At 38.2% G+C, this 23066-nt stretch overlaps 1 protein-coding gene across 1 annotated transcript; it reads left to right on the top strand.

The window, feature by feature from the left end:
• Positions 1-693: 693 nt before the first annotated feature.
• LOC134673148 (uncharacterized) lies at positions 694-23066 on the top strand. Its single transcript, XM_063531091.1, has 7 exons — positions 694-836; positions 11378-11500; positions 14566-14829; positions 17909-18071; positions 20045-20188; positions 20846-21050; positions 22623-23066. The coding sequence occupies exons 2-7, from the start codon at positions 11431-11433 to the stop codon at positions 22803-22805; spliced, it is 1029 nt and encodes a 342-aa protein (XP_063387161.1). The 5' UTR covers positions 694-836; positions 11378-11430; the 3' UTR covers positions 22806-23066.

Genomic DNA, 23066 nt, shown 5'->3' with positions numbered 1-23066 from the left:
ACGGAACACTGGGTTAAAAATAAAATATACAATGTGGTCAAAGTGGACACTGGACAAGACTTGTAATATCGTCTTTGTTGCTAAGAACATAAGAGCTCGCAAATATTGGTTCATATGGAATTACGTATGTACTGTCTATAATGCTGATGCTGTGTTTAGGCTGTAAATATACGATTATCTAGGCACCTACCTATAAATAAACGCAACATTTGGTGTACAGTCACCATCAGATATATCCGACCGGTCAAGGTGTTCACAATATCTGAACACGCACTCTAACGCTCGGACAATAGAGGCGTGCTTAGATATTTGTGAGCACCTTGACCGCTCCGATATATTTGATGGCGACTGTACCTCAAACCCACCAAAACCAAATCGCAATAAAATATACCGTGGCTGTGTTACCATGACATCATGTGGTTGAATCACGTAAACAAATGGCCGAACATCCACATATATAGCTGTCTTTTTCCGCTACACAGTTTCACAATTGTATGTTTTCGTTGTATCTCTCTCTTGCATCTGTATATCAATCGAATCACGAGCGTGGAAGTCTGATAAAAACCAGCGTAAGCGTGATCTTAAATTAAGTTTGATTGTTAAGGATCTTAGGGTCACTGTTACACTGGTTAACTTTAGTTAAACACTCTGTATACGATGATATTACGTATCATATCCCTATTCTATTCGTCCAAAGTTAGTCTACGCGGTATGCGTGATAAGAAAGACGTGTATCGATTCCACTCGCGATTTTTTCCGAATTGTGACCGAATTTTATCAATTAGAATGTGAATTGTCGGTGTGGACTGCATGATATTTAAAAGGATTTCAGTGAGGTTGGTACAGTATATATTTTTTTTTATTGCAATGTTTCCAAAAGCTTTCATTGAAACTAATGTGCAAAGCTGCATTTATATCGAGGGCAAAATAAAGTAATAAAGCTAGATAATAAATATAGTCAAGAGCTTTAGTGTAGTATAAATGTTAAGAGTCACGGACCGTGAAGTCATAGCTATCCTTGGAGTATCCTTGACCTTGTCTCGACACCATGCTTGTAAGCTTAGCTTACCTACTTGTACAGTCGACCTCAAAACTATGTTTGCACTTTAGCACCTTACTCCTTTGTAATAAGGCGAAAAGTGTAAACATATCTTTGACGTCGACTGTACTTAGAATACTTAAGTACTTACTAACTTAATAAGTAATAAGTTAATAACACAATAGGTTTATGTAAATTCACTTCATTTCTTACTTGTGTCAAATCCCCGAGAGTTCGTACGAACTACTTAGGGCAACTTGCACCATCCCACTAACCCGGGGTTAACTAGTTACACCAAGAGTTACTATGGTTACCAGTAACCCCGATTAGTGGGATGGTGCAAGTGGCCCTTATTTATGTGTTTTCTGCCCGAAGCAAAGCTTTCATGGTTAGCTCTTAGAGATAAGAGATCTTTATTTGCATACCATAGTACAGATGTTATTCATGTTATATACATGGACCCTGGAAAGGGTGTAGCAAAAATTGGTGGTTAACAATTTCATAGTATTGGTTATTATCTATTAGGAGCCTTCTTATTAGGAGCCTTTCTTTCTTAACAAAATCATTTTTAATTATAAGTATATCAAATCCATATCTAACCGCAGCTGCACTATTTACTAGTACTGAACGCGTCGCTGTTATTGTCAATTTCCATAGTAAATGAACAGTAATGCAGCTGTCGTTGGAAATGGACTGTCACCTTAAGTCTTTTTACTAGATGCAAATACGCAATAGAATATTTCTGCTTCAGGAGATCGGAATAATTATTATTTGATAATAATAACATTAATAACAGTTTCAGGAAAAATATCGCATAAAATAACCCGCGTGTTTTCTCAAGGAAAATGTGTAATAATAAGTAGGTACAGTTATTTATAAATGCATTTTGCGTCTTTTAAATAGGTAACAAATTTTAAATAGGTAAGGTAAAAATATGCGTGGATTTAAACTATTTAAAGAATAATTTTCTTCCTCTCCACAACAGCATCACCTAATTCATAAATCGAAGAAGAACTGTACTTAGGTGCAAGGAGAATTAAAATCACTTGCTTAGGTGTAGCTGAGTATAGAGGTATGCCAGTTGAATCTTGAATAGCATCCCCTTTCGCTGAGAGAAATCAATTTCGGCAGCCAGTCTGACCCACTTAAGAATTCCTTGCCCTAAAAACGTCCTTTGAGGCGGAGGTTGGGAGGAGGGCAAAACGCTTAGGGGGTCATTAAATAAAGAACAAGCCTAATAACAATTCCTCTACAGTCACCTGCAATTATATGTGACACAAAGAAGGCCGCAAAAATATATGACACGGTCTTATTTATAGAGCCATAAGACCGTGTCACATATTTTTACAGCCTTCGAAGAAAAAATATATTGTAGGTGACTGTACTACCTACCATCTAAACAACAAACTTAGCCTAATTATTTTAAGTATATGGATTAAGTAATTTATTTTTAGTAACGTTACTGAATTTACTATGCTTACTGAATATAAAAACCGGGCAAGTGCGAGTCGGACTCGCGCACGAAGGGTTCCGTACCATAATGAAAAAAAACATAAAAAGCAAAAACAAACGGTCACCCATCCAAGTACTGACCCCTCCCGACGTTGCTTAACTTTGGTCAAAAATCACGTTTGTTGTATGGGAGCCCCATTTAAATCTTAATTTTATTCTGTTTTTAGTATTTGTTGTTATAGCGACAACAGAAATACATCATCTGTGAAAATTTCAACTGTCTAGCTATCACGGTTCGTGAGATACAGCCTGGTGACAGACGGACGGACGGACGGACGGACGGACGGACAGCGAATTCTTAGTAATAGGGTCCCGTTTTACCCTTTGGGTACGGAACCCTAATAAACGAATGTAATGAAGGAAGTCGAGAAAACCGCAAAAAATTAGGTATTGTAGGTAAGTAGGTACCTATGTCCCATCTTAACAATGTAGGTAGCTAACATTATCAAAGAGTATAAAAAAGCTCATTATTTTTCTTATTACACTGCAGTTAGATGGTATTCATTGAGTTGTGGTTATTAAAATGCAATAAATGCATCATTGTTGCTGTCGGCAGCTTTAAAATGCCGCATCGTTTTATGGGAACCATATAAAGTTACACCGTTTTTCTAATTAACATGGTGAACAATGTTTTACGCGCAGCGGCGCGCGGACCTATAAAAAACCGAATATCAAACCAGATTACGTCATGTCGGCTAGTTAGATTATGAGACGAACGCAACAGTGATTCCGACAAGATCGTATCCCATGCTGGCAGATATTTTAAATTAAACTCTAAGCTCCAAGACATAAGGGCGTATTAGGAAAATGCTGTAAGTAGGAAGTAGTTCGCTAAAGGGAATAAGTCTCGGACAGAAGCACAGAGTTTGTGAATGTTATTTTTGTGTTTGTTTACGAATGGGGTATTGAGGTTAAACATGGTGATGTGGGGAAATCGAAAAGAAATTGAATTCGTGGAGTGCATTTCTATGAGTAGGAGCCATTTAAAATTTAAATACTACTAAGACTTAGAGCGCCGCATACACTTTCCTATCTAACCTACCATTACATACAGGATGCGGCTAGACTAATACCTACCTACGCATTATATTACCTAGGTACCCTTTATTAACTAAGCCACATTTGAATAGCATAATGTTTTAATTACCCGTAATTAACAAGTCCCTTATGCAGATGGCCGTCATGTATTTATAAACATTACATAGTGTTTCTAATTCGGCTAATTTACATTCAGATATATATAGGTCGATCTGACTAATGTGGTATACTTAATCTCGACGTGTTTATTTTGGAAGATACACGTGTTCGGTTTGCATTTTAGAAGTAGGTAGGTACTTACATACTCATACTCATACTCATACTCATATATTTTATTGCATTTCATGTGTACAGAGGATCTTAGGGCTAAGTACAGTTTCAACATGAACCCTGTGAGGGTATAGCAACATATTTAAAACTAATTAAAATTAAACTAGAACATTTAGTCCTCACTTAAAAACTCTTGGATACAATAATATGCTTTGCTAATTAAATGTCGCTTTAGTTGCACTTTAAATCTATTTATGTTTGTTTCTACCTGTATGGACTTTTTATATATTATAATTTTTTTTATAAATATTGACTGACATGGCAAATGGACCAGAGTGGATCATTTTCATGTTGGAGTTAGGGCGGGCTAATCTAGTGTTGGGTCGTAAGTTTGATGGACGAGTGTACTGTGGAAAAAGGGAAATGTTGCTTTTTACGAAAGTGCTTACTTCTAAAATGTACAACGACGGCATAGTTAAGATGTTATGTTGAATGAAGTACTCCTTGCAACTTGTCATAATATCTATGTTTGCTATGATTCGAAGGCACCGTTTTTGAAGTAAAAATAATTTTATTGCATCAGAACTATTGCCCCATAGGACTATGCCATACTGTAGCCATGCGTGTGCATATGCGTAGTAGGCACACAGGGCTGTCCTTTCGTGAACTATTACTACGTACATATTACTCATATACTTAGGTATATATTTTATACTAGGCAACGGTAAACTACCTAACTACTATTGACTAGTATTTTCATTCATTCTGTGCTTGATTACTGATAAGCAATGGTACCTTGGGATCTGCAGCTCCGGCAGATTCACTTGCGATGCACGTTACCTACGCATCAATGTACGATGTCGGTACTATCGAATCGTAGGACACAAGCTTAAAAAGCAAAGTTTTATTATTTTCATTTTTAATGGGACAATCTAATAATACGAAGTTTTTACCTAAATACATGTTTCAGTCCTACGTACATACAGAGCATAAAATAATTAAAAAATTGGGGTGTTTCGGGGTTTTAAAAAAATACCGGTCCGAGTCCTGGATACATTAAAGCAACTCCGGCCCGCCCCGGCTCGGTCTAGCGTGAGTTATCCATTAAGTACCGTAAAACGGGGTGAGTAGGTTTCGCGGGGAGAGTTGGGTTATGAATGGGGAGAGAAGGTTTGAGAGGGGGGTGAGAAGGGATTTTAAGCTACTGTTACAAAAATAATGTATTCCTTTTTAAAATGGGGCTATAGTAATACGCATAATAAAAAAAACTCGATCCAACAATCTTCCAAAATCACCTTTGTATGAAAAACCCTCTCACCCCAAATACAAGGCACTACGGGGTGAGGTGGGTTTTCCTTTTTATCGTCAAAGTTATGAAATGGAACTACCCAAAATAAAATACAAACATCCGAACCACTAGTGACATATACACCATTCAGTTATCACATGTAAAAATAAAATTTTATCGAGGTTTGAAAGTCAAATTTCACCCAACTCACCCCATTTTACGGTATCCTTCAAGAAACCGTTGACACCTCATTCGACAGCCAAAATTGCAAAACAGAAAACGCGTGACACCACATTTGTCATCCCCAGCGTGCCATGTCAGCCATGTGTCATACTCATACGTCGTGTCGTGTATATGAGTGTATGCTGGTGGCGGGAACTAGGGCACACGGAGATGGCGTCGCTGGCGCATGGCCAGGATTCCACAGCAATGCTAAAATCAATCCCTATATAAAACCATACCTGATTAAACAATATTTGGGTCATGTACGAAGGCCGCAATAATATCTGACACAATCTTATTTGTAGAGCCATAAAGAGCCCGTCACATATTTTTGCGGCCTTCGAAGAGTAGCAGTATATTATTGCAGGTGACTACAAGACGTCTCTCTTTGTAGACTATTTACCCAAAGTAAAGGAGTATATAAAATCTAATTTTCTTATAATTACTTAATTGCAGTAATTTCCTCCTTCCTCTTGTTTTCTGAATATTCTGGTAGAGTCACAGAATAAATAATAGTACTAGGTACAGAAGACTCACTCTCTAACAAAACGCGTCTGTCACGATCAGCACAGATATGGCCGCTAGGTGGCGACAGCGCCACGCGCGGCTTATTCAGGCAACAAGGCCCATATTACAAATACCTTATGCAAACCCCAAAATTGGGGTCCAACGGATGGACTTTTAGCTACCTGTAGCAAAGCGACGAAATCGCGGAGTGAGCCACGCTTGGTAGAGTACCTAGTAGTGTAGTAGAGTAGCTATGTAGATGAGAAGAGTGGCATGGCACAAACATTTAACTCAGCACTCTGAAATTACCAGAAGCAAGTGGCTCTGTCAAAACCTGGCTCCTTCATGCCACTTCTCCCCTACCTATCAAACACTAGCCCTCCCTAACAAGTGTTTAGTGTATTCATGTCATTTCTGGATTCACCAATGAGGAAGGTCGGGACCCCGACTTTATAGACGATATCGGCCTCCTATCCTATACTATATGTATAGGAGGTACCAAAATCTCAGGAAACAATTGAATCTATTATAATGACAATGACCAACCCGGAGAGAGGGCGGCGCCGTTGCCTAGAAATGCTTAGACTCTGACTACGCTATCTTTGCACACTTGGCACTGTCAGTAAGAATTAATGTACACATACCCCAAAAAGCTCCATACTTGACGTAGCACTTGGCATAAAAGCTTGTGTGATCCTAGGTACTTTATGCCATCAAAATACCAATCCGGCACCGACTCTCACTGTGTGTCTTATCCCTACAAACATACCTAACCGTGGCATGATGTCATAACTTACAAGGGTCATAACACGCCGCCTTGTAACTGCAAACATAACTTTTTTATGACCGAATGACACAAGTTATTACTCTTAAGTCCTCGACCTCGTCATGAGAAGAATAAAAGCCAGATTTTGCACTAAGATGATAATAAGGTAAACGTACTGGTGCTTGACGCGGTCCCAGTTCATGTCATCTTGAAACTTAAGTCATTGTCAATATATATAGGTGGCAGCCAAGGTGTCATCTCTTGGGCATTAGCATATCGAACACCTTACACTCTGTACAATCTTAAATTGTTACTTTGTATCGAGATATGCATACAAAATGACTCATTTTCATTGCTCGTGAGTGTACTTTAATACCTACTGCTTTCGTATGTACAGAACCAATTTGCTTGCACCCACGCCTGCTTGAGTAGCGAATCACGTATATATTTGAACAGACTTATTGTAGCCTTGAGAATTATGTTTAATTGTAGGACCTATTTACCAGATTCTTAAAATAGTTATATACCTATAGGTAGGTACTTAAAATAGACATAGATATTGATATTATATTAAGGACATGTTTTGTTTAGTCACATTAAAATACCCTTTTCCATGATCAGACTAGCAAAAGATAAAAGATATTGAGCGTAGCGTGAGATTCAAAAGGCACTAGACGAAAATATTGTAAATATACCCAGTTCTTAATACTATCAAAAATACATTAACACACTTTAAAATTGCAATGTATTACAGCCATCCTTTTCCTAAAATCCTGTTAATCCTGATTACAAATGAGATTATTTAGCCTCATTTTATGTTGACAATCGTATTAATATCTCCAAAAACTCTTAATGTTATTTGCCGACTCCCGACTCCACCTGCCATCTTGGAATTTCTACTGAATAAGCTTCGAATGAAAATAAAATATGTAACGAGGTCCCGATAAATTATGTCAAGTTGACATGTAGGTACGGCCATTATCACGTGTATATGTGTGGCCACTGAAGTGATGTTTTATTATACACTTTATGTTAACGGATTAAAAGTGGTTTTCATATGACTACGTTGTACACTCGAGGGAACGATTATCGGTGTATTTTCGTCCTTGAATGAACAATAGGGAAAATATATACTACACCATTGTGTCGATAACAAACTACGAGTATACCATGAAGGAAGGGATATGGTATACGCATGTGGTATATGGTAAATTCTGTTCACGAATGCCAGTGTAAACTTATGGGTTTTTTTAACGGGAAATTTGCTGAAGTGGTATTTTGTTTTAACGGAAGGAATTTTGAATATTTTGACACGTGTATCAAAGTGTATCAGGAGAAAACAAAAAAGCCAAAAGGAAAATGTAACAAAACTGTATTACTTATAAGTGGTTAGACCCGTAAACATCAATAGCTTTTCGTCGCTGTGCCTACAAAAGTCGCTATGTGATTTTTGACGATTTTTAGGTTTTAATGCCATTTTGAACCTTATTTCCATACGCATATGCTCCAAAAACAGCGTTGAGCTTATTTCACTATTTAAGGATTTAAAAAACAAATGTAGGTATGTGATGCCCATACAATGAATGCTCTTCCTATAATCGCTAACTGGAATAAATCACATAACTACATTAGCTTTCTTCAACAGCAATTACAGACGTGCGCTCGCTATGTCATTCTTGACACATAACGATATTTTCTACTAGTTTATTGAAAAATGATTAGATGCGCTTGCGCCCGATATGTAGTTCCTCGCACATAGCGATAATTTTTGTACAAGTTGGAGTCGATGCTATGTTCCCAGACCATGCCTGTTACGACACATGGCGGAATTTTCTTATAACAATCCAGTATCCAGTCTACCGTATGTTATTACGTGTGTGTACAAATAATTCAGTTTTGTGAGTTTTCGTTACAAGTTGTTGGCAGTTTTAAAGGTAACAAGTGAATGAAAAATTACATAAAAAATAGAAATATGTTTTGCCTATTGTATATTTACTTATTTAAGTACTGCGGAATGGAGTATCGAGACAAACCATTCTGGTTTACCGATGCTTTTGGATCAAAAAATTATGTAATATTGATTTATCTCTGATAAAAAATTTTTAATAAAGTTAGCGCAATGTACTTTATAACATGAACATGTAGTGCATTTATGCATTACTTAAAGAAAAAAAATCATGTTATTTTATAGGACATTCTTACACAGATTGCCTAAGTCCAACAGTAAGCTCAAGAAGGCTTGTGTTGTGGGTACTCAGACAACGATATATATAATATATAAATATTTACATACATAGAAAACAACCATGACCAAGCCATGACTCAGAAACAAATATTTGTGTCATCACACAAATAAATGCCCTTACTGGGATTCGAACGGGGTCCTAAGGTCTCATCGCATAATCATTGATTGTCATAATGTAATGTTACGCATAAATCTCTTTTCGCATATTTTTTCTCCAACTGAAACAGAAAGTATTTTCGAAAATATTTTGCATTGCAAATGGTTTGTGTTATAATTTTTCAGAAATGTTAATATTTCCAGCACAATAACAATAATGCGAAATGAGTTTTATGCGTAACATTACATTAGGACAATCAATTATTATGCGACCCAATATGGACCCAATTCGAACCCAGGGCCATCGCCTTCACAGGCAGGGTCAATATCTTAAATACAAATGGTTTCTTTTCAACTCAGCTAGGCAATATCGTGTCGTGTTTAATATTGTAACACAAACTTAGATAATAAATGAAAAAAAAAGCAGTAAACATCAGACAAATACATTATTAATTATTCATGTCTTTTCAAAGGAAAATAATAAGTACCAGAATATATGTAAAAGAGTCGATTGAATTATTTTTTCGTATGCTGTGTAGAAAGAAGTTTAAAGAAATATTAGAAGACAACAAAATTTCAATTTACAAGCCACGCAAATACCGCAGTGACCCTTGTGTTGCCTACAAACAAGGAAATATTAATATGTAGTAATATCTAGTGATAATAAAAAAGTACGTAGACTATTCAATCATAATTAAATTTCCATTATATCGACTTAAAAGTTTTTTTTTTCTGTTTTATTGAACACCCCCATCATTTTATTTAAATCTACCTATGAACTGGTTAAGACACTTAGCGGTTTTTACGACTAAAACAAAAATCGCTATGTAACATATTTATAAAAAAATATTTTTTTCACACTATTGAAACTAAAATATCATTTCAGGTAATTCCGTAATATATGTTAAAGTGCAAATACTTTTATCATAAAAATTATGATTTGAATATGTTCAATAGTTATCGAAATAAACAGTTTTTTGTGTCTCCTGTAAAGTAGGTTAAAAACACATGGCGACTTTTGTAGGCACAGCGACGTTTTGAAAAATTCAGCATAGAAGCCATGATACCTATGCTGGGCGGTCGTTCTGTTTCGGCGCAAAAGCCCTAGGTATAACTTTATACCTAAGGCTTTTGCTTTGGGCTTTTGCCACTTGTCCGCAAGGACTCGAACCGCAAATCATAGGTAGGTACGTAAGACAGAAACAACTCTGATTATAACATATAGGTATCATACTGCTGTAAGCTGCTGCAAGAAATAGCGAAAAAAAATGTATGTCAAAGGGGTCGGCCGGGTCATGTCTGTATTGGGGTTTGGGTTGAAAAACACTGGTCTATTTAACGTTTTAGTAAATTATTAGTTGTATGTTGTGTCAACTCCCCGTAGCCGTAAATTTAATTAACTCTCCTGAGGGACCTTAACGTTAACGTTAACCACTTGTCACGTTGCCTTCATTAGCACTAACAGTAGGTAACACTGCACTCTTTTGTAGACCTTAACATCTTTAAAATAAGGTTTTAATTGGCAGTTAACAACGTCGACGATGATATTGGGGTTGACATATGAATTAATTAATTACCTATTAAATATTAGTAAGGCATATGCAAATGTGTTTCGTTATCGAATCGAAACTGTAGTTTTTCTATGTATCTATTTACGTTGTAGATTAGAACATTTACATATTCATGAATAGTCAAGTGAAGTGGGCCTCTATTGCTCTCTAGGCCTCTAGGGGGTAGGTATGCCTTAGTTTCCATACGAATTTTCATTATTTACTCATACGCTTTCACGCCTACCAATTTTGCCTGTGCTTTGACTTGTCTTGAGGTCAGTGGGCCTTCCGCGAACGACGTTCGACGTGTTGCCTCCCTGTCACACTTGCGAACGAATTTACAAGTGCAACAGAGAGGCAACACGTCGAACGTGGTTCGCGGTAGGCCCCTGTTAGTTTAGATCTCGTTGCAGATAGAGAAGTGTCAGCTAGGGTCACTTTTGCTGCCCTTTCCTTTCTTTCTTTCTTTCTTTCTTGTTTTGCCTTTGCAGCTCTAGTCTTAGGGTTGACTCACGCTAGACCGGGCCGGGGCCGGGGCGGAGCATCCGGCGATCGTTTTCTATGCAAGGCACCACGTGATCACCGATCAGCCGTGTCATAGAAATTGACATGTCAGATGCCTCGTTCCGGCCCAGTCTAGAGTCAGACCAAGCAGTGTAACGTGTTAGTGTTATTTATAAGTTTTAATTTTAAGTTTACTTTTCATAAAATTTTGACGTTTAAAATAACACGTGCAGCAACACAAATCCGCTGCAGATTTTTCTTGGTCCCGACTCTAGCGTGAGTCTAACATTGGCCTTTGTTTGCTTCATTAAGTAGATCCTCATCGATTGAAATGTTCCAGAATGGACACCAAATGATGGAATAGCCACCACACGATGGAATAGCCACCACACGATGGCGATACTTATAAATGACTACTACGAGCTGGAGGAGCGGGCGGGCAAGCACCTCAGAGCGTGGAAAGGTAACTTCAGCGCCTATAAGCTATTATTTGTGACGTTCCACGGGTAAAGGTACCTTATGGCGGTCGGCGCTTACGCTATTATTAACGACGCTCCAATACGAATGCGGTGCTACGTGACGTAAGCGCCGATCACCATAAGGTACCTTTTCTCGTGGAACGTCACATTTGTTCTGTGCTATAACTGCTACATACCTAAGTATATTTTGCGAATGAAGGAAGGAAAAGGGCAAATTATAAAATGCACAGATTTTTAGATATGTAGTAGGTACCTATTGTAACAAAACCATTTCAGATGTGCTAGATTACCTAACAGACAAGACAGATTACCTAAGTATTTCCAAAAAGTTGAATAGTATTAAATACTTATTTCCTAAATTTTCCACAAGAAATAAAGGAGTTTTCATTTGGGAAATACGAAATTATGTATCTACTTTCTCCGTTGGTTTTAATGAGAGGTGCACTTCAGTAACAGTTAATATACTAGTTGTTGCAAACTAAACAATAATAAAACTAAACTACATGCAATATAAAACTTAAAATAATCTTATGCATGAGAGGTTCACTGAAGTGAAAGGCAACGTGGCGTGGACACGCTTATTAGGGTTCCGTACCCAAAGGGTAAAACGGGACCCTATTACTAAGACTTCGCTGTCCGTCCGTCCGTCTGTCCGTCCGTCCATCCGTCCGTCCGTCTATCACCAGGCTGTATCTCACGAACCGTGATAGCTAGACAGTTGAAATTTTCACAGATGATGTATTTCTGTTGCCGCTATAACAACAAATAATAAAAACAGAATATAATAAAGATTTAAATGGGGCTCCCATACAACAAACGTGATTTTTGACCAAAGTTAAGCAACGTCGGAGTGGTCAGTACTTGGATGGGTGACCGTTTTTTTTTGCTTTTTTTTGTTTTTTTTGCATTATGGTACGGAACCCTTCGTGCGCGAGTCCGACTCGCACTTGCCCGGTTTTTTATTCCCAATTGTATAATATTTGCTATTTATGACGAGTTGACTTGTAAAGTTGTGAAGCAACAATTAGCAACGTCGCACGCGCAGCAAGCTTTTATTTATATAATGAGATGACCTCACCAGCCGCGCCTCCGGGGCCCGCTGTAGCCGAGCAAACAGTGATAACACACCTCAAACGTCGCTATATTTTAGTCAACTTATTATAAAATATTCGTTAATTAATAACATACAATATAATATACATTGGTACTACTAAACGAAATTAATAACTGGCTTAAATCTAAAATGGGCCCCTGAGGCATTGTACCAAGGATGCTGGCGGCATTTCCTCGCTGTATCGCAATGCTGATACGTTGTGCGAGGTAGCCGCCAGTTCTTCGGTCACCAGTTATGTCAATTTCGCGATTTCTGCGAATATTCGTTTAATTTAACAAGTTACTCTAGTTTAGAGTCGATGATTAAGAGGTGGCGGTGATAAAATTAAAAAAAAGCCGGGGACGGACATGATATACAGACGGACATGGTTCATATGGTGTAACTATGCCTAAGGGGTCCTAGTTGATTACGGAACCCTAAAAATAACTTTAAATAGTGTGGGCAATAACTTCCTATAAAACTATATTGATGATTTCGACAGAGTTATCTGAAGATAAGCTATCTATATGTACATCGAAAATATAGGACAAATATTACCACAAATTATCTACTATATACACATTGACTGATAAGTCTTCTATAGTTACCTATCATGCGTAATCTAATCGGGTTACAAATGTTTAAAATTGCCCTACGTAACTTTCTAAGCGCCTTTCTGCATTGAGCAGGCATATATGCTATTATTTAACGTCAGAGAGCTTTTGTACCTATATTTATTAAAACTGAAACGGAGGAAACGAAATGTATCTCAGGTAGAAAAACTTTTACTTATAGTTCGTTTTTTTTAGCATTAGAAAGAACTTGCAAGAAGGTAAGCGATTTTGACACGTCTTTTAATTGAAAAACGCTTTTTAAAAATCAAAAACGATTACTTATGAAAGCAGAAGAATATAAATGATCGTATTAGATTCATAATTGTTACATATTTGCCGTAACTTATTTTTAAAATGTGTTCGTCAATTAAAAGACACATCAAGATTGTTTACCTAATTTCTAATGCTAAAAAAAACGAAGTATAGGTACAGCTGCACACGTCTAACAGCTGTGACATTAACATAGAAATTAAATAATACAGGGTGGCCAAATAAGAGGTATACACTTTATTTTTGAAATTTTATTCTATAAAACATAAAAAATATTAAGTATTCCTTGTTAAATATAATATGTAGGGTCAGCAATTACACATGGAAAATAATGTCAGACAAATGTTCACCTCTAGCAGCATGGCAGATGCGAACCCTTTTCATCGCGTTTTTCATCACTTTTTCACACATTTCTGGCGTTATTTCAGCGACAGTGTTTCGAATATTTTGTTTTAATTGCTGAAGGTTCGTTGGCCTATTAGCATAGACACGTCCCTTTAGATAGCCCCACAGAAAAAAGTCAGGAGCTGTTAAATCAGGCGATCTTGGGGGCCAGTCAATGTCACCGTTTCACGAAATTAATCGACCGGGAAACGTTATTTTAAATGTTTCTAATTGTGGCTCGTGGCGCGTGACACGTGTCCCCGTCTTGTAAACGCTCCATAACAAATTTGCCGTATAGCTACACAAAGTAATTTTCATGCAACAACTGTCATATTTGCCGCCAAAACAAAATGGCGGCAAAAAAAAGTTGTATACCTCCAAGTTGGCCACCCTGTAGATACAGGAACCAAATATAGGAACCCACAAGTGACATAATAGTGTCATAGAGAAGCAAGCGCCGGAAGCTCCGGCCCGGACCCGGCCCGATCTAACGTGAGTCGTCCTTACGTATTGAATTTTGATGTTGTCTATGAAAAGGGACCTTCTTGTCGATGGCGCGTACGCCATTATTAACGATGCTCCGATATAAATAAGCGCCATCGACGATAAAGGCCCTTAAATTTTCACAGATAATGTCCCAATTTAGTTTACAATTCCGATTAACGAGATAAACCATTGTCTGTTCCAGCATGGCACATAATAATGTACGTGCTAGCGGCCATATTTGGCATCCTAAACTACGTATTCCTGCACAACACAATGTCAGTAGTAGACGACCAGTGCGTGCTGGGAGCCCCACAGATCGTGCTCAGCTCGGTCCTCGTGTACAACCCACGTGCCACTAATGAGACTGCAGTCGAAGCTCAACCTACAACCGTCCCTGTTAGTACAACAGAAACGTCGAGAGGAAGAAATGAACGCACTGATTTAGAGGACGCTATTGCAAAGAATGGTAAGTGATATAAACTTTATTCACTTCACTGCCACGTTTTCGTAGCGCTACGCTCCCGATCCCAGCGTTTTCCCGCTTTGTAGAGGAAAGCGACTACAAGCGGAGAACCCGCCTCCCCGCGGTGCGGTTTTAGCACATAGTATAGCGTTTACTATTGTAGTGTTACAAGAACGTTGGCAATAGTAATGTAAACGTTATTAACTGAGTTTGAAATGTACTAATCTTTCCGGGCCGTAAAACACAAACTACTTAATGCACTTGGCAGACTGCCAAACACAACCCAAGTAGCACAGATAGCTCTATAACTACTCACTTTTAGTTCTATCTAACGCTCTATGCGTATTAAGACACTTATAACAGCACACTTGTGGTCCTACAGCTGTATAATAGATTTCAGTGATATTTATATAGCTTAGGGCTGATTAAAAGCTGCATTACGGCTCTGAAAACTACCATTAATACGCAAAAAGTGATATAAAGGTATATTTGCTACGAACCTATACAGCTTTAAGGGTTATCAAATGCTTTAACCGTTATAAGGTCTGTTTAGTGGATAAAATTACGCCATGTGCTGTATAAGGAAGTAATTGTGGACTTTTATTACGTTGACTTATTAAGGGAGCACAAGTGAACTATTATGAAGCTAATAGACGTATAATGGAAAACATGTGGCACATTATACAGCTTTTCGCTTAACATGTTTACCGCTTAGCAGCTTTTATTACGCTGACTTTTAAGGGACCACGAGTGAACTAATATGAAGCCAATAGACGCATAATGGAACACCTGTGGCGCATAATACAGCTTATCGCTGAACGTGTTTACCGCTAAGCAGCTTTTATTACGCTGACTTTTTAAGGAAGCACGAATGAACTATTATGAAGCCAATAGACGTATAATGGAACATACGTGGCGCATAATACAGCTTATCGCTGAACATGTTTACCGCTAAGCAGCTTTTATTACGCTGACTTTTAAGGGAGCACGAGTGAACTAATATGAAGCCAATAGACCTATAAATGAAACACATGTGGCGCATAATTCTGCTTATCACTGAAGATGTTTACCGCTAAAGCAGCTTTTATTTTGCTGACTTATTATAAGGGAGAACGAGTGAACTGTTATGAAACCAATAGGCGTATAATCGAACACATGTGGCGCATAATACGGCTTAGCGCTGAACATGTTTACCGCTAAGCAGCCTATTATACTACCATTGAGACTGTGTGTATAGCGGCTATTTAAACGTTCACAAGATACCTTATAACTGTTTAGAGGTTCACTAGTGTATCGAAAGAACGACTTGGACTTTATAGTGGTTCACTTAAGTATCTTAATCAGATATATAACAGTCGTATGCTGCATATTAGAATTTTAACGGTTCACGTTGCTTTTTAACATTGACCACCATTTTATTGTATATAACCTACAAAATTTAAATTACTTTTCCAACTTTTAAGGGCAACAATAACGTTTTGTGCATGAGTTCTTAACCTAAATCATTAGTTTAGCACTTCCTATAACGTATTATTAACTTTTTATCTCATAATTCTGTCCAAACCACTAAAATACTTTTTACACAATAGCTAATTTATATCATTAATTTAAATAAATCCTGATTATTTTCGTGGCGCATTAAAATTTTCTTAGATAATGTATATATATAATGTCAATAAACTTGCATTCCCAAACATCTTTCTCACATTAATATATAAAAGATCATGTACTAACATTTAACTAAACACTTTAACAAAATGACTTATGGTGTTGTTGCGCTAAACGCTTTTGCTTCAATATAAATGTATTTTTAAGGCAGAGATGTAAAAGTATGTTAATAATTAACTTTTATTCAGCCCAACGTCAATCTTTCCCGGTATTAGGGCGCACATGTGACATATTAACTGAATAAAGGGTAACTGGTGGTCTCTTACCCAGTCAATATACACCTCTTATAACTCCTGTTACCCCTTATAATTCCATTAAATTGCTGCTACAATGCTCTTAAACAGCTATGTGAACTTAAGGCTGCATAATTTGTGCCCATTTAAGAGTTATAAAAGCTGAAAAGACGCTTATACAGCTATTATGCAGCTTTTATATTCCAGCTTCAAGCGTATTCGTACTTCATTATGCGGCTGCTATACAGCTAATCTGTGCTACTTGGGAAGTACTTAGCTACTTATTTTCATCATGCTTTGCTCAGCCAAACGCAAAGAAAATGTATTGCATTGCGCGCATACGAAGATAACGTTGAGAAATTAAATGATACGTGCAAGCGCCATCTAGTGGTTAACTGTCGGACATTTTTGCTTAGTGGAATCAAGTGGAAGTGGTACCTAAAGGCCCCTGTATACATATTGGGCCAACGCAGGCCAGTCCAAGGGACGCAGCCATGCGGTAGAATGAGATAGCAATATCACTTGCTCCCTCTAACGCATAAATGCGTCCCCCAGACTGGCCCACGCTGACCCAATATGTATGTACAGGGGCCTTTAAGTATTCCACCTGTCCAATGAGTCTCATTGTCTCACAAAAATGGGTAATCCATCCGCATCCTTAAGCCCCCTTCACACTTGTGCGCGAATCGCGGCGCGAAACCGCGAACGCGAATATGGAGTGTGGAATTGAATTCGCGGATGTGCGAAATGCTTCGCGCCGCGATTCGCGCACGAGCGGCGGGAGAAGGGGGCTTTTAAGCCGTCGTATGCGGAGCGCGGATCCGCGTACGGCATACGAGGAAAATATTAGAAAAACATAATCGCGGCACACGAGAGGTTAAAGCCGTAAAAGACTACCGCACCGCACCGGTACCTTGGTGCGCCGCACCCATAAGTGAGCCACCTGTATTCTTCTGACAAGTTGGGTGTGTTTTACTATATCTGACGTTGGTACCGTGTCACATTTTATCCCACAACTCGCCAAATATATTTTAGCAAGCCATTTCCGTCAGTAGAAAAAGGCGGCAATTTTGTAAAATGTAGGCGTGAAGGGTATGTTTCCACACAAAATTAGAATTTCGCGCCTTTTTCAACTGACAAAGTTGTTTGACCGGCTATAACAACTTTTTTTACCTTTATAGCATCCTTAGAAGAGCGGCCGGCGCTGGACCTGATGAGGACCTTCTTCGGATCGCGGACGGACTGCGAGTTCGTCGAGTACATGCCAATCGTGTCCACCGTGTTCGCGCTCGTGTGGACGACATTGTTCGTCATGTGTCCTGGAGGTGGCCATGCTCGCTTTGGGTGAGACACTTTAGAATGAATCTATTATGCGCCAGTTCCTTGGAAGGATGCCGAACGGGGGTAGGGAAAGACGTGGTAAAGATATTAACTTTCATGATTCCAATTTTTTATAACTTTCATGAGACCACATTTTTATATTAAGTATTTCAAATACAGTGGAACCTGGATAATTGCAATCTCAAGGGACCGGCCAATTTTTGTCAATTAACCAGGTTTTTCATTTAAGCAGGTCGTGTCAATTAACGAGGTTCAAAAAATCGTTGTGTCAATTATAGAGGTTTTCATTAATAGAGGTTGCGTTCTGACAAATTTCTTTTATGGAGGTGCAAATAACCATTTTAAGTAGATTTACACGCTTACATTCTATATACAGTGAAACCTGGTTAATTGGCACCTGGATAAATGGAAAACCTCAATAATTGCAATCAAAAGTCCGGTCCCGGTCCCTTGAGGCCAAAAGGCCTCTATAATTGAAATTTTGGAACCTCTATAATTGCAATTTAGATTTTAGTGCTTTTCGTAATTTTGCCTCTATAATTGACCACATCGCAACTTAAGACCTCTATAATTGACACTGTGCTAAAAAAATCCGTTATTTTTGCTCTTGTTTTTACCTCTATTATTGAAACGAGTCTTACTTATTACCTCTGTAATTGAAATAATGTAGTTGTAGACAGCAGAAACAATATTTTAATAGCAATGATCATTTTATTTATATCTCCATCCAGAATTCAATTTATTTATTGGGTATCTATCACAGCCTGTAGTAGGTGAAATAGTTTTGATCAATAAAAAACAAAGTAGGTATGCTTTTTACATTCTATTTAATAAAACTTTAAACTTTCTTTTTACAATTCAAGGGAATTTTTTAAACCCAAATGAGAAGAAAATAAAGTAATAATTAATGTAGTGTAAAAGTGCAAGTATAGACAGAAGCAATATACCTATAGACCAGAAACCCAGAACGTAAGCGTGTAAATCTACTTTAAATGGTTATTTCCACCTCCATAAAAGAAATTTGTCAGAACGCAACCTCTATTAATGAAAACCTCTATAATTGACACAACGATTTTTTGAACCTCGTTAATTGACGCGACCTGCTTAAATGAAAAACCTGGTTAATTGACAAAAAATGGCCGGTCCCTTGAGATTGCAATTATCCAGGTTCCACTGTATTGCTTCCGTCTATACTTGCACTTTTACACTACATTAATTACCACTTTATTTTCTTATCATTTGGGTTTAAAAAATTCCCTTGAATTGTAGAAGAAAGTTTTATTAGAATGTAAAAAGCATACTTTGTTTTTTATTGATCAAAACTATTTCACCTACTAGCTGTGATAGATACCCAATAAATAAATTAAATTCTGGATGGAGATATACATAAAATGATCATTGCTACTAAAATATTGTTTCTGCTGTATACAACTACATTATTTCAATTACAGAGGTAATAAGCAAGACTCGTTTCAATGATAGAGGTAAAAACAAGAGCACAAATAACGGTTTTTTTTAGCACAGTGTCAATTATAGAGGTCTTAAGTTGCGATGTGGTCAATTATAGAGGCAAAATTACGATAAGCACTAAAACCTAAATTGCAATTATAGAGGTTCCAAAATTTCAATTATAGAGGCCTTTTGGTCTCAAGGGACCGGGACCGGACTTTTGGTTGCAATTATTGAGGTTTTCCATTTATCCAGGTGCCAATTAACCAGGTTTCACTGTACTTATTTACATAGAAAAAAATAACACAGAAAACCGGATGGTAATATTTGACAAATAGTTCACTCACGTGTTCCGCCAGGTGTTATAATGATGATAATGACAGTAAACGGAAATTTCACTCCCTATAACGTTAACATTTTTCCCTCTTGTTGGTTTACTTTAATAACGAAAACACTCTATAACGTCAAAAAGCTTCCGGTCTCTTGAGTGTCGGTATATAGAGTTTACACCGTAGTTATCTGTCCAGGCTCACCCAACCGTGGCGCATCCTGGCCCCAGCGCTGGTGTTCACGCTGGTGCTGGTCGGGCTGACCGCGAGCAGCTTCACGCAGACCAACCGCGGGCTGAGGGAGTTCTGCTCGGCGTTCTACAACTACACCAATGCTACCACGTAAGATCAATTATAAACTAAAATTAACCCTATAGGAATTTAAACTAACACGATTTTCACTCATACTTTTAGTACATCCTAGTGTCTTCTTAGTAGTTTGTGGTACATACAGTCCCATGTTAGTTATAGAGCGTAGAGGAGAATAGATAGTATAGAGGGGTCCTGTCATAGCAAATGTAGTCACTGTAAATTTACTGCAATCTATCGACACACGACTATAACGCAAAATAAACCTGAAATAAATACATATAAAATTATCATAAAAATTGATATATATGGAGACATGATTTTATTATCATTTTGACCCATATTCATTCACTGATATCTATTATGTGTTAAAATTGTTAAATATGAAACGGTGTCGTCACGCCATCTAGCCGAGAATAGGCTAAAGGTACCTTTACGATGTTTTCCTTCACCGAGAAGCTAGTGGTAAATACCAAATGATATTTCGTACATAAGTTCCAAAAAACTCATTGGTACGAGCCAGGATTTGAACCCGCTACCCCCGGATCGAAAGTCGAACGTCATATCCCCTCGGCCACCACCGCTTCCGATTCGCGCCATTAATATGTCACCTAAAACCACGACCTAACTTTTTTATTTAGTACTACTTGCAGTCCTATAACGCCTTCTCATATCGATCATATTTTCCAGTTGCTCATCAGTAAACGTGTTCATGGAGCGCTCGTGGAACGCCACGTGGAAGTTCGGGTCCCGCGCCGAGGCCACGCGCGCCGCCAGCGCTGGCGTCTGGGTGAGCTGGGCGTGCGCGGCCACGCTGCTGATCGTGCGCTGCCTGACGGCGCCTGACTTTCAGTTGAAGAAGACTGGGGTTTATCTGGCTAAAGACCCTGAGCAGGTGAGCAAATTGTCGCTAAGTTTTTATGCCAAGTGCTAAAAGCTTTCATTCACCCCAATTGCCAAAAAGACAATAAGAGAGTTTATGAGTGTTTTCTAGATAAAACAGTAGGTGCAGGGCGAAGCTTCGCCTTTAGAGTTGCGTCGCCTTTCTAGAGAACCCCTTAAGGCTTGCCTTGTCGTATGCCAAGTGAGATTTCAAGCAGGTATGCAGTTGCGCGGTCTACGTAAGTCATGCTAGGCTTGGAAGGAACTCGGGCACCTATTAAGCGCACCGTTTTGGAATTATTTGCGAATCTATCACTAATTGTTAGCGTGCACTTCATACAACGATGTGAAGCGTGAATAGTCTGTGTACATCAGTGCGCGAGGGGTTCGCGAATGGCTTGTGAGTTAAATCTGAAACAAACCAAACGGGTATTCATTTTTTCCTTTAGATTCTTACGTAATAATTAGGGGGGATGGGGACGCACTAGGGAATGCAATCTCGCACCAAGATTGGCGATTCGAGATCTCGCACGAAAAATCCAAATCGAGATAGGGAGTTTCGAGATCTCGACCGTCACACTTTCGAAATCGAGATTAATCTCGACGAGATCGAGATTTGACAAAGTAATTAAAAATGTGTTATTTTGAGCAAAAATCTTTAAGAATTCCGTTTATACTATTTATTTAGAGTACGTCATGTTTTTTTTTGAAGATAAAAATAACAAATTAATCAACATTAAAAAAAACTACTTTAATTTTAAAAAATATGTTTGTAGCTCTAATTTGCATGTAATAATAAAAAAAGGTAATAATTATTTTTAATTTTACAAAATTGTAAGCAGAGGCAGTAACATGCTTAGTTTATATTTTTGACAAGCACTCAGCAACTTAAAAAAAAATAGGGTAAGCGAGCAAAAATCATAAATAATTGTGACTTATGCTCGCTTACCCTAACGTTGTACGTTAAGTTAGTCCGATTTTTCCGCACAGAGCGCGCCACAGTGCTTTTATCGTCAGTTAAAGCCGGCCGCGCACAATAGCACTGCCTGAACAACATGAACCTAAGGTCAAAAAGATTACTCAGAACAAAGTAATTCACACGGAAAAATCGTTCAATCTCGTTCGAGATCTCGAAAATATTAATCAAGATCTTGACCGAGATTGCTAAAATCGAGATTTCCTGTCAACGAGATTGAATCTCGAAAATTCGTGCGAGATCTCGTGAGATCTCGAAATTGCGAGATCGAGATTGCATTCCCTAGGACGCACCATTACTACAAAAATAAAGTATACAGTCTGTGTCTGACCATGGGGCTTTAAATCCAGGGCTTGATTTTACTCGCTAAACTGAGCTACTTTTACTATGGGACCAATCCTAAAATCGGGGATTTTTTTTTTGCTTTTCTATAGAAACCGTCGACATCTGATCAGCCAAAATGTATGAAACGGTGAAAATTTTTTTCGGGATTTCGGGGTTGGTGCCATAATAAAAGTAGCTCAGTTTAGCGAGTAGAATCGAGCCCTGGAGTTAAAGCCCCACGGTCAGACACACCCTGTATTCATCAAATCTTTTCTTTCGTTTCAGAAAATCACGCCCCACCTGCTAAAATCCCGACGGCGCGGGAGAAAGTCGCCATCGCCCAGCAAGTCAGTCCGCTCGGAGCCCACGGCCACGACGGAGCTGGTCACCAACCTGGAGCAGGACTCCGCCCCCACCTCGCGGCTCGGCACGCCCGTGCCGCACGGCGAGAAGGATTCCAGCGTGTGACGTGGAATCGTTTTGCCTCAACAATCCAAGGGTGAACTACCCAATGAACGACACTGAAAAGCGCATCAGTGTCACTGCGAAATCTCTTGTATCTAAAATTAATTTAATGAAAATCTTATAAGCTTTTTTGGTTTATGATTATTCAAAATTGAACGTGTACTTAAAATTTTTACCTACAGGAGCTTTTATTCGGAATACTAAGTACCTACACAATAATTTTAAGTTAGATCTAATTTTATTTTGTATAGTTTATGACCTTTT

Source organism: Cydia fagiglandana, chromosome 18, assembly GCF_963556715.1.
Source record: "Cydia fagiglandana chromosome 18, ilCydFagi1.1, whole genome shotgun sequence".
Taxonomy (NCBI): Eukaryota; Metazoa; Arthropoda; class Insecta; order Lepidoptera; family Tortricidae; genus Cydia; species Cydia fagiglandana.
This window is presented reverse-complemented; position numbering and strand designations above follow the sequence as displayed.

Coding starts and splice junctions, on each gene's coding strand:
- LOC134673148 (XM_063531091.1), top strand. CDS start 11,431: ATGGCGATACTTATAAATGACTACTACGAGCTGGAGGAGCGGGCGGGC. Junction 11,501..14,565: donor GCACCTCAGAGCGTGGAAAG/GTAACTTCAGCG, acceptor TGTCTGTTCCAG/CATGGCACATAATAATGTAC. Junction 18,072..20,044: donor GGTGGCCATGCTCGCTTTGG/GTGAGACACTTT, acceptor TTATCTGTCCAG/GCTCACCCAACCGTGGCGCA.